A 14,324-nucleotide genomic window follows, 5' to 3' on the forward strand; every position below is an offset into this window, starting at 1 on the left:
GAGGGTTGAAAATCTCATTTCACAATGCAGATTTCAGTTTAGTTGACCATTGCATGTGCATGACTTGATAAATAACCCTAAAAAGGCGAAAAACTAAAAGATGCACGATCCCCAGGAACCTAAAACTAACAATAATTTAAACACCAATGCTTGGCAGAAACTCCTGCAGCTCCTTCAGACTCATGGTGGCCTCTCTGACCGGTTTCTGCCTCTTGTCTTTTTAGCCGGTAATGGAAAAGTCCAGTTTTCTAGTTATTGACGACTGTCTTCGCTCTGTGACGATAGTGCTCCAGTTTTTTCCCCTCTTCTCCTGACTGATACCTTACCTAACCTCTTTGTAAACTATGGCTTTGGATAAAGCATACCAATGCCAGGAAAACCTACTAACACAGAATGTTTTTTTTTTAAATTAACCAGATTTTCCATAATTGATGGCAGCTGTATGTTTAGGAAGACGGATGGCTAGATTTGAAGCAAAAAGTGGTCCAACAAAGTAATAATTTAGGAGTTGAGCGGCTTTTTATTAATCAATATTCTTCACCAATGACATAAGTTTGTTTTTCCGTTGAATTGTACAGGACATTAACTGTGAGGAGAGACTTTTTAGGTGCACTGTAGAAGTGAGGCAGGGCATTGAACCGGACAGAAGACCCTGGAAGAGCTGGACTGGCTAATCTTTAACCTGCTTGTGTTTTCATGGGAAGTCTCCCAAGTAACGTTCCGCCTTGCACGTTTTTTTTTTTTTTTTTTTTGTTTTTTTTACACACATCCTGTAAGACGCTACAAACATTTTCTACTGCTGTTGGGAAGCTCGGTCTATAGATGTGTTGGATCTTTAAATCCTGACCCTGGAGTGGAAACCTTGTATTTCTAAAAATGCCAAACAAAGCTCAAGAGGTACGTGTCAAGCTCGACAGACATCCAAGATCACGTGCAGCATTTTTCACCCCCTGTGCGTTTTGTTTGTTGTTGTTTTTTTTAAATCAGGATGCTGTGATCAACCTAAAGACGCTGCAAGAGATTTCCGGACAGCTGGGTTTTGAATGGACAGTTCTGGCTTCTGAACTTGGTTTCAGCAGAGCTGAGATAGGCCGGTTTCACACCAGATCGACAGAGAAGAGCGTGCAGGCCAAGCTGATGTTGGAAAGCTGGTACTGTGTGTGTGTGTGTGTGTGTGTGTGTGTGTGTGTGTGTGTGTGTGTGTGTGTGTGTGTGTGTGTGTGCGCACCCATTTCTACAAACTTGAGCTTGCAGAAATAATCCTTTCAACGTCACACTAGTTTTTTGCACAAACTTTACCCAGTACCTCTGGATCCTGTTTAGCATCACCATTTTAGTAAATGTTCCACTACTCTTCCTCACTCTTGATATTGGATTGATTACCAGGTATGAGAGGTCGTGGGACAAGCCAAACAAGACCAAACTGCTCCAAGACGGGCTGGAGCGAGCAGGCCGCCGGGACCTGTCAGAGAAGCTGCGCTGTCTCCACTGGGGTCACCAGAAGCTGAGCAAAAAGGTGGAGCTCCCCTCAGCCTTCCCCTTCATCATCACAGTCCATAAGACCGTCAGCAACCAAGATGGCCTGCGCAGAATCAACGACCTCAGCCGCAGATTCACCTAAAAATGAGCCTCAGTGCACTCATGCACTCTGATTTATTGATCTTACATTGCATGTATAAACTATAATACCAGACTAGATTAATATCACTGACCAAACAAAAGAAGCGTCATAAATGGAGCTTCTTGTCTTGTGAGTAAATACAGGATAAATACACTACAATAAAATTACAATGCAGATATTAGGGCTAATTTTGAGTTCTTCCATTTCAATGTTTATTAGTTAATCATTAAGATTACCTGCAATTCGTTGTGCCGGTGGTTTGTTTTTGTTTTTTGTTACATGGACCATTTTTTTTGGTCCATAAAAAGCCAGTACGGTAATTAATTATCATTATTTGTCATTGCCGCTATTTACAGTTATGTATTGTTAAAAGCACATTAATAAACATGTTTAAAAATAAAATGGGGTGACTGAAACCACTCAGCTTAAAGCTGGTTTTCTTTAATCACAACAAAAGCTGATTTGCTTATCGTAAAAATTAAAGGCCAAAACAAATAAGGATTCTTCCACTCTCTACCGTGGAAGAATTCCCCTGTATTTCACTTTTGTAATAATCCCTCATTTGAAGATAGTTGAAGAAATCATGTTTTCCAAGGTGATATTGTGGCTTTAATTTTTCCAAACTCCCCAGCTGCCCATTTTCCTCCAGTACACACCAGGCTGGCATCCCTCTAATCGTCCAGTATTTATAATTTTGGTCACATTTTGCTGGTTTAAAGTGACTATCAAATGTCATCCATTTAAGCTTTAGTTCACTTTTTTTCAGTCTTCTTTGAAAAATTCTGAGTATTTTAAATCATAGTGTCAAGGTATGATTTGATATAGGATCCACATCGGATTTTATGTTTGCATATTCATCTTTATCTCCAACCATATTTTGTATGGGCTCCTCTAAAGTACCACTTTCAACATCTTTCCATTTTGCATTATTATAATATGGATTACACCAGCAGTATCTCAACTCGGATGCATAATAATATTCTTTTAACTTGGGTAACGACATTCCTCTTTTGTTTTAGGTAGCTGGAGAGGTTTCTTATTGTCCCAGCTGAACCTTGAAATCATTCTATCATCATTTTTTGTGAACTAATCAAGTCATACATTTCGGTCAACCTAACCCAAATTGACCCAGTTTTGCAAACCAATCAGAACGTCGGGACGCCTCCCAGCAAGGTTGTGAGAGCGCATAAACAAGGCAGGCGAGATTCCCTTCAAAATAAGAGTTTTTATTTTCTGATTGGAAACTAGAAAGGTTCTATTTATTTATTTTAAAGTAGCCATGTCGATATAAACATGTCACACATTCTGGGGTACTCGTGTTATGAAACAAAAAGGGCTTTTCTTGTAACACTTGACAAAGGGGAGACATTATTCTGAAAGTCCTTCCCCGGAAGTAGGCTGCAGCCCATTCTCATCTGACGCCTATTTTCCTCCCAGCGTAGCCGCTACTATCAAAACAGAAAGAAAAAAAGGGTACGACGGGACCATGAAGTGACGCTCTGCTGGTGGTCAGAGGACCCGGTTTGGTTCGGAAGCGGCACCGAGCTCATCCGGAGACCGAGAAATGTTCAGCTTCTCGCGCGTTCGGGGCGGACTTTCGGCTGCCGGCTAGCTTGTAAGGCATTTAACCAGAAAGTATGTTGGATTTGCATCGACGGGAGGGCACAGACGCCGCAGGCTCGCCGTCTTGACAGCGCGTGATTCTTTTTTTTTTGGGGAGGCTGAAAAACGCGCGAGCTATAGCCTCTGGGACCTCCGGCAATGGCCTCGTCGCTGGGCTGCTTCTCCGGTCCGGAGGTGCTGGAGGACGCCAACCACGCACAAGGTTTGGTGAACGAGCTGAAGCTGATGTACGACTGCCGGCTGCTCGGTGACGTCACCATCGGCGTCGAGGGTGAGGAGGAGGAGGTGTCGCTGGAGCACGGCGGAGGAGGAAGAGGAGCACGGGTCGACGTGGGTCAGGTGTTTCTGTGCAGCCGCAACGTGCTGGCCGCCGCCAGCCCCTACTTCAAGAGCATGTTCACGGGCGGGCTGAACGAGAGCGCCCAGGAGCGCGTGCTCATCCGCGGCGTGGACTCCGAGTCCATGTCGGTCATCATCGACTACTGCTACACGGGCCGCGTGACCATCACGGAGAGCAACGTGCAGCGGCTGTACGCGGCGGCCAACATGCTGCAGCTGGAGTACATCCGGCGCGCCTGCTCCGGCTTCATGACCCGCCGGCTGGATGCCTCCAACTGCGTGGGCATGCTGCGCTTCGCGGACACCTACGACAACCCGGAGCTGAAGGAGAGCGCGCGGGCCTTCATAGCCAGGAACTTCGGGCAGGTGTGCGCCGGGGGCGAGCTCCGCGAGCTGAGCCCGGCCCAGCTGCAGGAGCTGCTGTCCCTGGACACCCTGGACGTGGACTGCGAGGAGACCGTGTGCTCCGCGGCCGTGCAGTGGCTGGAGGCCAACGCGCCCGTGGATGGAGAGGACGCGCTGCAGGTGCTGCGCTGCGTGCGCTGGAGCCTGTTCGGCGAGAAGGACAAGTGCTTCCTGGAGAGCCTGGCCGCCAGGCCGCTGATGGAGACGTACCTGGCGTCTTTCTGCAGCAGGCCCGCGGAGGACGGCGGCCGCGCCGTGTCCGCGCTCCAGGACGCGCCAAAGCACCGGATAGGCGTGAGCGCCAAGGAGATGATCCTCTTCTTCGGCCTGCCCAACGACAACATCATGTGCTGCGACCCTTACTCCGAGGACCTGTATTTCATGGCGCCGCCCCTGGAGGATCTCAGCAGTCAGGATTACAAGCGCTCCACCATGGAGTCGCTCATCGCCTGCGCCACGCCGGACCACAACTTGTACCTGGCCTCCCACCTTTCCAGACACTTCTGGCTGTACGATCCCGTCCGCAACAGCTGGCGGGAGCTGGCCGAGAGGCTGCTGGGCCGAATCCACTCGGGCATGGGCTACCTGAACGGCCACGTGTACCTCCTGGGGGGGCGGAACCCGGTGACGGACGCCCGGCTGAAGGAGGTGGAGTGCTACAGCATCCAGAGGAACCAGTGGACGCTGGTGGCCCCGCTGCCTCACTCGTTGGGTAAGATGCAGGTGGTGGCTCTGAACGACCACCTGTACGTGGTCAACAAGAGGCGGATGCTCTGCTACGACCCCAGGAGGAACCGCTGGCGCCACTGCGGCTCGCTGCGGAGGGACAAGCTCCACAAGGCCTGCATCTACCAGGAGCAGATCGTCTGCGTGTGCGACATCCCGGTGGTCAAAGCCTACAGCCCGGCCCGAGGCGAGTGGAGGAGGCTGGGGGACATTCCCATCGACAGCCGCGCGCTCAACTACCAGGTGATCCAGCACGGCGGCAAGCTGCTGCTCCTGACGCAGACGCTGCTGCAGCACAACAAGAACAGGGTCCTCATCCACGAGTACGACCCCGCCAGGGACGCGTGGAGGAACATCATGGCGGTGTACGTGTCCACGCTGGGGCCGGTGTGCGTGTCCACGCGGGTGTACCCAGCATGCCTCGGGTCGGCTCACAGCTTCTCCACGGAGGAGGACGACGACAGCGGCTCCAGCGCCGACTGGGACCTGGACGGGCTGACGGACGCGGACTCTGATTCTGGAAGCTCCAGTTCGTTCTCGGATGAGAACTGGTAGTCGATGCAGAAAGCTCATAATTCAAGGTTTTATTTATTTTTATCAGGGACGGAAATGTCCTTTCAGTATTAAAGCAGCTGTTTACCTTAAAGACATAAGTTAAGGCTTGGGAGAATCTTTGTTTGCTGTTTCATTAAGTTGCAGCGTTAAATTGTTTTTCAGAATGAAGTAAATAAAAAAACGTATATAAATGCCACGCACCGATGCAAAAATGTCTTTTTTTTATATATATACCTACAGCAGTGCCTTGCAAAAGTATTCACATCAATTGGGCTTTCTTACACTCTGCCAGGCTACAACCACAATTTCCTGTGGATTTTCTACGGGATTAATATCACAGACCAACACTAAAGCGGATGTATTGTAAGGGATTGACACGGACTTTTGTGTTTTATGAAATTCTGAAAAGTGTGGCGTGCATTTATTCAGCAGTCATACAGCATTTATTCAGATTGCATTCAGCATTTATTCAGCTTTCATTCAGCATTTATTCAGCTTGCATTCAGCATTTATTCAGCACGCATTCAGCATTTATTCAGCTTGCATTAAGCTTGCATTCAGCATGCATTCAGCATTTATTCAGCTTGCATTCAGCCGCCCTGAGTTCATACTTTGTAGAACCTCCTTTCATTGCTAACAGCACTGGGGGCCTGGTGGGAGGAGCATAACTCATTGTCAGCAAACAGCTGTTTCCAACTCCAGACACTGATCACTGATCTTCATTTAGCTTCTCAGTTTAGTCCGGGCCCTTGCGAACCAACCTGCTGTAGCTCTGGCTGTATGTTCGGGCTCAGCTGATCTGCAGTACCATGAAGCTTCCCCCCTCCCTAGCCTCAGGTCTCTTTTGCAGCCTCTTAAACAGACTTCCCTGTATTTAGCTCCGCCCACCTTCCCAATAACTGACCCGTTTTCCCCCGTCCCTGCTGAAGAAAGGCACCACGCTGCCATCACCACGTGCACGCCGACGTACGATTGGCCGGACTGGGCTTTATTTGGGAGAGCGGCTCAGAGTACAGATGAATACAAATGTTGCATGCGACACTTTTCAGATTTTAATGTCGGGATAAAACTGGAAAACCCTGGATCATTTTTCTTGCACTTCAGCATCACAGAAAAGGTTCAAGGGTGTATGAATACACTTGCAATGCCATTTATATCAACGTTTCTCCAAGCCAGGGATGTCTTGTAAGGGAAACTTGTCAACAGCAGGGAATGACAACTTTTCCTCGCCCTAACCTCAGCCATCTTTCATTCCACTTCTACCAAACTTCTCCCTGCCTCTGTTTTTAAACGGACAAGAAGAAAAATCTGTTGTTTGTTCCATTTCATCGCACATAATGTCTGATGTCTGATTAAATTGTAATTTGTTTTTATACTTTATCAAATGACTAAGTTGGAAGATGACAACACAAAACGCTTGCTGAAGTGACATTTGGAGGATGAGATTTACCAAAAAAAAAAAAAAAACAGTTCAGAAATCTTTAGTCTCATGCTTGATGCTTAAAAAGCTCCCAGATGTGTTCATGCCCCTGTTTGTAAAGCACTAGACTTTATTAGGCTTTGAGAGACTGGAAAGAAGACTGCACCTGCCAACTCCCTCTCCTGTTATTTATTTTGTATTATTATTATTACTATTTTTATTATTATTATTATTAAATGGGCATCTCTGGAGGGTCTGTTAATACGTTACGCCAGCAGTTGTGTTCCATAATGACATGTTTGTGATCCAAGTATTGTGTCCGACTTGAACATACGTTCACACGCCTGCTTCAGATTGGTGGAAATAATCATAATTTGGAAGTCTGACAGCTTAAGTGCCTCTTGTTTCTGACTTCAAACACAAACAGGGCTTGTTTTGTTTTTTGTTTTTTTTTCATTTTTAATGCCGATGATTAGACGCTGTGCTCAGCCAGGCCGGCAAAATCCTTTTAGTTTGACACCCTAAAGCCGCCGTTTGGTGCATTTCTCTCAGGTTTGGGCTTCTGCAGAAGCCGCCTCGCCATGTTCAGCTTCCTTGTTGGTGTTTTTGACTACGAGTGGTCGACTTTTGTGACGTGGTGTTCAGATGTACGTGTTTTCTCGTTTTTGTATGGGTAGTTGAGGAATCTGCGTTCCTTAAAGAAATGGGGAACGCCCTGTTTTGTTTGATCAGCACTGTTTGGTCCTATAGAGGGGGGAGATGTTTGTAATGAATCTGCTTTTTGGGAGAATAAAATTGGCGAAATGCGAAACCAGCGAACAGTCTCGGCTGAAATGATGATGATGTGGAGATGAATCTGTATTTCTGTCCGCAGACATAAATGCAATACTGGGTTTTATGTCACCCATGGGCTCCAGAACGGTGAGCGTAGGCTTGACTATATTTTAAAAAAGGACGAGAATGGAGTCACTTGTCACAGAGTAGGAGGTGTTTTTTTATATATGTATATGTCTAAGAAAATAAACACCTGTGTTCAATAAATATTAAAAATGTCCTTATGGTGTCTTCTGTTCTGTATAAACAACGCACATTGAACAGTATATGGAATTATGGGTCGATTATCCAAAAAAGGTAACATTAAAAGCTGATTTGATAAAAGTTAAATATTGTCTATTTCACAGCAAATGTAAATAAAAGACTGAGCTCGTGTCATGTTTTGCTCAGTTAAGGGACAATGAAATGGGATAATCAACCCAATGTTTTTCAACTCAATATTTTTCTTCAGGCTAAATTAGCACTGGATGTAGGGTTTAACAAAGGTCAACTTGTTCCAACATGTTTTTTTTTTTTGTTTTTTTGTGGTATAAATGATAATAATGATAGGACACCTTAAAATGCCTGAAAAATAATTTCCATACAATTCTAGTTTTTCGAGAGCTTTTCGTATCTTTGGTGCATCAAAATAGTATAAACATATAATGTCAATCTCTATCTAAAAGGAGCCCAAAGAGAGCCAGTTTAAAAAATTTAAACCTGGACAAAGGGATGATTAAAATGGCAAATGCAAAGAAATGTGGAAAAGAAGGAAGGTCAAAGCAAGACAAAGGACAAACTAAATGAGGTCAAATTAAAAGATTTACCAGGTTATCATCCCAAAAGATCGTGACGCCTTTAAGACCAAAATGTTTAATTTAATGACCAATGTGATGTATGTGGCAAAGGGTTGGTAAGAGATTCCCACTCTATGATAACCTTAACATGACAGCTGTAGGATGTAAAAAAAAAATGGAGTGATACATGGTTAGGATTGTTCTATAAACTGAAATCCTCAGAGATATGTATGCTTTTAAAAGGATCAAGAATTAAATTAAACACGTACAAAATCAGGGGAATTAGACTGTATGAACGAAAAATGATTTCTTAAGCAAAGTTTTGCATCTAGATGTCCACTATGACCGCCAAGACGAGCTAAACAAAAAAATCCATATTAAAATTATCTTTAGCTCAAAAGGCTTTGAAAGATAAAAAAAAAAAAATCACTCACTCAAGTAACTTCCTAGAATAAAAACAATAACCACTGTAGGCACATTTAGCGCATTTTCCACAAGTAGAGACCCCCCTTCTCTATTTCCAAGGACTTTACAGTCAGGCCAGTTCAAGTTCAACATCTTATGGTGAAATCTAGCGGCGTTTTTTTTTTTTTTTTTTTTTTTTTTTTTGAAGTTCTCGCGAGAACTGAGCACCGTCCAGACAGAGCGACGAGATGAGCCATGGCAATAGAAAACAAACCAGAGGAGGAATTTGACACAGTTTTCAGCCTAAATGACGCCCTGGAGCTGTCATCCCACGCGGAGCGCGACTGCGGAAAGGCTCGGATCTTCAAGATAATCGTCATCGGGGACTCAAACGTGGGCAAGACGTGCCTAACTTACCGCTTCTGCGGGGGCACTTTCCTGAAGAACCCAGAGGCAACTATCGGGGTGGATTTCAGGGAGAGGACAGTGGAGCTGGACGGGGAGATCATCAAGGTGAGTGGAGGGGGGCGCACACGCACACGTGGACAATTATCCACGGAGAGGAGAAGCGTTCACTGCCTGTCGCGTTGGTTTTCTTGGAAGAACAGCAGGGAGACTGATCTGAAATTAAATTATAGTAGATTTAATTCAAACAAAGGCAAATGGCCTCCAGCAGTCCATATGTTTTGATTTTATGCGGGTTTTTTTCACGTTTTACTTTCAATGTTGTTATTTTTATTGTTGCAAAAGTCTAAAATTAGATGTATTTATTTAATACTTTTATATTTGATGTCATCAGAGGAAACGCAGAGGCGATGCGACCAACAAAAGGTTCGGGTACGCCTCTACCAGCTCGGTGCGTTTGGAGACCGGAGCCTTTTCCTCACGCTCCTTTGAAAACTGGCTCTCGTTCAGACACACTGGACGGAGAGCATCCGTGGACATCAGTTTCCAAGTCCTGCCATGGATTCTCCTTTGGATTTAGGTCTGGACTTTGACTAGGCCCTTCTAAGACATTAACATGCTTTCATGTGAGCCTATCTGGTGTAACTCAGGGAAGTCAAACTCCTGCCCCAGTTGTTGTGTCTTTTCAGTCTTCCAGCTAATTTCCATCCATCCTCCCCTCAACTCTGACCAATTTGCCTGAGAAAGAAAAGCATCCTCCTAGCGTGATACCGCCGCTACCAGGTGTCACACGGAGGATGGTGTTTTATGAAATGTTTATTTCAGGATCGGGAGAGATCGGGCAAACACAAATAAGGACTCAAACGCTGTTTCTGTTAGAATATAAGGCACACATTTATTATTATTCCCCACAGAATACAGCACATCAAAACAACTAGCTCTTCACACACGCAAAGTAGCAAGCATTAAAGCAACAAGCTTTCAAACAAACGTGAAGGTCAACAGATTGTCAGAATCGGCTATTACCATTGACACGAACTGGGAGCCCTCAGTCCTAGGTTAAGATCCACACACGAACTCACGGCAGACTCACCGGGATGAGGGCAGTGTCCTCTTAATATACTTGTAAAACAAAGAGTCAGATGTGGAGCGAGAGTGGCCATTTCTCCCTCCACAGCTGCCCTGCCTCCCAAAGCAAGTTTCCCAAACAGACAAACCGTTCCCAGCATCTCAGCAGTGTGCGAAGCAAAATAATATGAATGCACTAAAAATACAGCAAATATAAGCAAAATAAGGAATACAGAATCTTGTCTTTCCCACACCACATTCTCATAGGTTCCCACCACAAGTTAAGCAAAATCATGTTGTTCTTAGTTTTATGTGAACTCAGAAACAAGTACAAGTTATAACAAAATAACAATTGTGGTTCTCAGTTTTAATGTGAGAACAGAGCACGAGCATATATGTTGCTGTTAGTTTTAAGTGAACTCAAAAACAAGTAATATAAGTAAAACAAGTTATATAACTGAGCAGGTTTTCCCATAATACATTGTTAAAGAGCAAAAATAATTCTTTAATATATCCAGATGGTTTATTCGGGGTGAGGTGCAGTGTTAGCTTCCCCATAGAGTTTTGCAGGTAGGGCAGAAAGCTCGGTTGTTGTCTCATCTGACCACATCCCGTTTCTTCCACGTGTTTTTTTTTTTTTTTTTGTCCCCTGACAAACTTTAAACAGGACTTCCTACGGCTTTCTGCCAACGACGGCTTTCTTCCTGCCACTCTTCCGGAAAGCCCAGATGTATGTAGCGTACGTCGGACTTATAGTTGTCCTCTCCGTCTTTAGATGTCTTGTCATCTTTTTTGGGTCAGCACGTTTTTCTTCCCAAAAAGCATACAGTGTCAAAAGAGAGACCGCCATGTTGCCGCTTGCTTGATGGTGTAAGTCAGTCAAATCCTGGTAGGACTACTCCTGTTGTGCGTGCTATTAATGTGACCTCTGCGTCTTTTCCAGCTGCAGATTTGGGACACGGCGGGCCAGGAGCGTTTCCGGAAGAGCATGGTGGAGCACTACTACCGCAGCGTTCACGCCGTCATCTTTGTGTACGACGTCACCAGCCTCGCCTCCTTCGAAAGCATCCCCGAGTGGATCGAGGAGTGCGGCAAGCACTCGGTGGGGCCCCTGGTGCCGCGCATCCTGGTGGGCAACAAGTGCGACCTGGGGGGACAGCGGCAGGTGCCCGCCTCCGCCGCCCACTGCCTCGCCGACAGCTACAACTTCCCCCTCTTCGAGACGTCGGCCAAAGACCCCGGCGAGAAGGAGCACGTCGACGCCATCTTCCTGACTTTGGCCTATCGGCTGAAGAGCCACAAGCCTCTGAGACTCAAGCAGCTCGGCGAGAGCGGCGTCACGGAGCTGAGGAACCGGAGAGAGGAAGAGCCCTCGTCTTGTCAGTGCTGAACGTCGACCGTGGACCCGGAGATGGACGAAGGCTATGTAACAATTTACATCGAATTAGCGAGCAGCGTTTAAAAAAAAACAGAAAGAAATTCTAAAATGTTCTCGGGGCCCGACGTGAGGCACAGCTCGGTAGTCGTCGCAAGCAAAGGACTACAAGCCGGAGCGATGTTTAATCAATACTTCTTTAAAAGGCATGCGTGAATGTGGAGGCATGTCAAGTGTCGGCACTTGAGAAGACAAATTAGAAACGAGAATCTCTGCCTCCCAAAATTCTGCTCTATCGTCAAATTGCAACTCTGACTGCTAATTAAAAAGAAATACGTGCGTTTAAAGTGGCCAACTAGGATAGAATGACAATGAAACTGTGAGAGAAAAAAAACCTGTGCAATAATCATTTCAAAACATCCTTAGGACTTTTAAAAGGAGGACAGTTGCAGTTGTGATGCTCTTGAAGTTTCTTTGTTTTGTTTGTTTTGTTTGCATTGCGAACACAGGTCTGTAATAATGATGAATATTATAATCAAAAAGACTAGAACTTGTAAAAGACTGCTGCTTTTGGGGGACAAAGTACACATCCATACGGCTGACTTGCAGCGCATGTCTAAGAGGTCCCTGAACCCCAACATGAAAACATATCCAACATGACTGATTACTGAGCCGCATGTGAGCAGTGGAGGACACTTTACCCAAAGCTTGACAAGTTTTTGGACGACTTGAACCTGGAAATCAACGAGAAACAGGCTTTGTTATGTGTTATTTATATAGGTTTCTTTTTTTTTTTAAGGTTGTCTAAAGCTCTAAGGGGAGCTGTGCAATGATATCTATGGATATGTGCAGTCGTGTTATTTTGCTGAAGAAATTGGTCAAGAGTACTATGATATGAATGTGCATCTATTATGATCATTAAATTTGCAAATTGACATCACTGCTGTGGGACCAGTTCTTTGGGTTGGAAGTCAAATAGCCAGAAACGAGCAAAGAACAGGGAAAGATCATCTAGTCCTGGAGGCCATGACTCGAAAATAAAATTCTCAGCATCAGCATCTGTGAAGGAGAGAAAGTAGTCGGCATTTAATTCATCGTGAGTGCAGATCTCGGATGACCTCGCCTGATGAAAGAACACGGTAAATATTGTGAGACGGGCCAAGCAGAGCCTGCTCTTTTGTGAGGAAACGGAATACAATACCGGTCCCTGACAGCATCTCACATGTGGTTTTTGATGAGGCAATACTGCTTTCTTCCCATAATACAAAAATAAAATCTGCCCATTTTTATGGAGGTTTTTAGCATTTGTAGGTATCGGGAATAGGCATGCCCCTCCTATATGGTGGACTTGGTATCACATTCAATGCTTACCAGTAGCTATTTAGGGTCTTTTTTTTTTTTTTTAAACCGAAGTTTAAATCAGAATCGGGATTAATCTGCAAGTTGTTTAATATAACGGGGAATCTGACTGCATCATAAATAAGCTTGGATTTCTATACATGCACAATTAAAAATGTATGAAACCTTTAATATATTTGTGCTTATACAATGAAGGAGTAGTTTTCGTAGTAGTAGTAGTTGTAGAGATAAGCTTGAAACGCATAACATACACTTGTCGAATCTGGACTGAGGAATTACTACACTAGTTCTGTGAGTGCTTTAAATCTAGCATATCTATCCATCTAGATCAACTGATATAAGGGATGTACAATTGTGCCAAAAATCTAAATTGCCATATATTTCAACCATAATTGCAGTTTAATTTAGACTTTTCTCTGCATTAACCACAAGCAACAAAATACCCTGTAGATATGGATGTTTGTAAACAAGGACTATTTAAAATAAGTTTTTATTAATCAGAATATTATCTAAGAGCTTTTAAGAGAATAGCTTGTTGAGTTGGACATCAATCCTTCTTTAACATATGGTGCAAAGTTCAACCAACAAACAAGTCTGTGTATTAAACAGTTTGACCGATACTTGATGCTATGGTGAGATTCTTGAAAGTTTCTGGTAAAAAGTATGATTATATAAACTCTAAAACGAATAATGGAATTAGATTATCTCACTGCTGCAATTCTTTTCCCTTCCATGTGGAGGCAAACCCACTTAAGACTTATTAATGACACCTAAAGAACATGTCTTATCCATTAATTGTTACATAGCCAAAGTTGCAGACCGCTGTGATTTGAAAATTTATTCTATTTTTTTTAAATTGCGATTAATTGTCCAGCCCTAATTGATATCAGATCAGTTGTCATCATCATGACTTTATTAAAGACACAAAAAGGTCCACATTAACAGCCATACAAACAAATAAATACGAAAAGAAACAAACAAAAAAAATGCAGCTAAAATCAATTAAAAGAATCACAAATGTACAAAAAAGACTAAAACGGCAATGGTTCCACATCCTGGACTTATACTTGACAGAATTCCTTGAAGTATTTTTCAGCGCTAAGATGTTGTCATTCAGAGCTACTCTACACATGCAGCCGTACATCAGGTTACATAATACAGCATAAAAATAAATGCACTTAGATCTTAATATTATTGCTACATCACATATAAGACATGATTTTTTTTTTTTTTTTTTGCCAAATGTGTCTCCTAAGGGGAGTTGATAGTACGTTTGTCTGTGTGAGGAGGAGTATGAGGAGGGACTCGCCCAGGGCACCAATAATACAATGACCGCCACTGCGCATCACGATGCTCTGGCGGAGAAAAGAGCCCTCCGGTGGACAGTGAATGAATGGAGCTGAAAAATGTCTC

The 14,324-nt window shown here is 44.2% G+C and overlaps 3 protein-coding genes across 3 annotated transcripts; all 3 read left to right on the forward strand.

The window, feature by feature from the left end:
- Nucleotides 1-315: 315 nt before the first annotated feature.
- On the forward strand, nucleotides 316-2,147 carry wu:fc50b12 (Death domain-containing protein). Its single transcript, XM_012864420.3, has 3 exons — nucleotides 316-897; nucleotides 988-1,151; nucleotides 1,387-2,147. Exons 1-3 carry the CDS (start codon nucleotides 877-879, stop codon nucleotides 1,619-1,621), a joined length of 420 nt encoding a protein of 139 aa, XP_012719874.2. The 5' UTR covers nucleotides 316-876; the 3' UTR covers nucleotides 1,622-2,147.
- An 887-nt stretch (nucleotides 2,148-3,034) lies between these two features.
- kbtbd7 (kelch repeat and BTB (POZ) domain containing 7) lies at nucleotides 3,035-5,755 on the forward strand. Its single transcript, XM_012864418.3, has one exon. It carries the CDS (start codon nucleotides 3,383-3,385, stop codon nucleotides 5,267-5,269), a length of 1,887 nt encoding a protein of 628 aa, XP_012719872.2. The 5' UTR covers nucleotides 3,035-3,382; the 3' UTR covers nucleotides 5,270-5,755.
- A 3,166-nt stretch (nucleotides 5,756-8,921) lies between these two features.
- On the forward strand, nucleotides 8,922-12,489 carry zgc:101559 (Rab33B_Rab33A domain-containing protein). Its single transcript, XM_012864383.3, has 2 exons — nucleotides 8,922-9,217; nucleotides 11,121-12,489. Exons 1-2 carry the CDS (start codon nucleotides 8,960-8,962, stop codon nucleotides 11,565-11,567), a joined length of 705 nt encoding a protein of 234 aa, XP_012719837.2. The 5' UTR covers nucleotides 8,922-8,959; the 3' UTR covers nucleotides 11,568-12,489.
- The last annotated feature ends 1,835 nt before the right edge of the window (nucleotides 12,490-14,324 follow it).

Source organism: Fundulus heteroclitus, chromosome 7 (assembly GCF_011125445.2).
Source record: "Fundulus heteroclitus isolate FHET01 chromosome 7, MU-UCD_Fhet_4.1, whole genome shotgun sequence".
In the NCBI taxonomy this organism is placed as follows: domain Eukaryota; kingdom Metazoa; phylum Chordata; class Actinopteri; order Cyprinodontiformes; family Fundulidae; genus Fundulus; species Fundulus heteroclitus.

Coding starts and splice junctions, on each gene's coding strand:
- wu:fc50b12 (XM_012864420.3), top strand. CDS start 877: ATGCCAAACAAAGCTCAAGAG. Junction 898..987: donor TGCCAAACAAAGCTCAAGAG/GTACGTGTCAAG, acceptor TTTTTAAATCAG/GATGCTGTGATCAACCTAAA. Junction 1,152..1,386: donor AAGCTGATGTTGGAAAGCTG/GTACTGTGTGTG, acceptor ATTGATTACCAG/GTATGAGAGGTCGTGGGACA.
- zgc:101559 (XM_012864383.3), top strand. CDS start 8,960: ATGGCAATAGAAAACAAACCAGAGGAGGAATTTGACACAGTTTTCAGC. Junction 9,218..11,120: donor TGGACGGGGAGATCATCAAG/GTGAGTGGAGGG, acceptor CGTCTTTTCCAG/CTGCAGATTTGGGACACGGC.
- kbtbd7 (XM_012864418.3), top strand. CDS start 3,383: ATGGCCTCGTCGCTGGGCTGCTTCTCCGGTCCGGAGGTGCTGGAGGAC.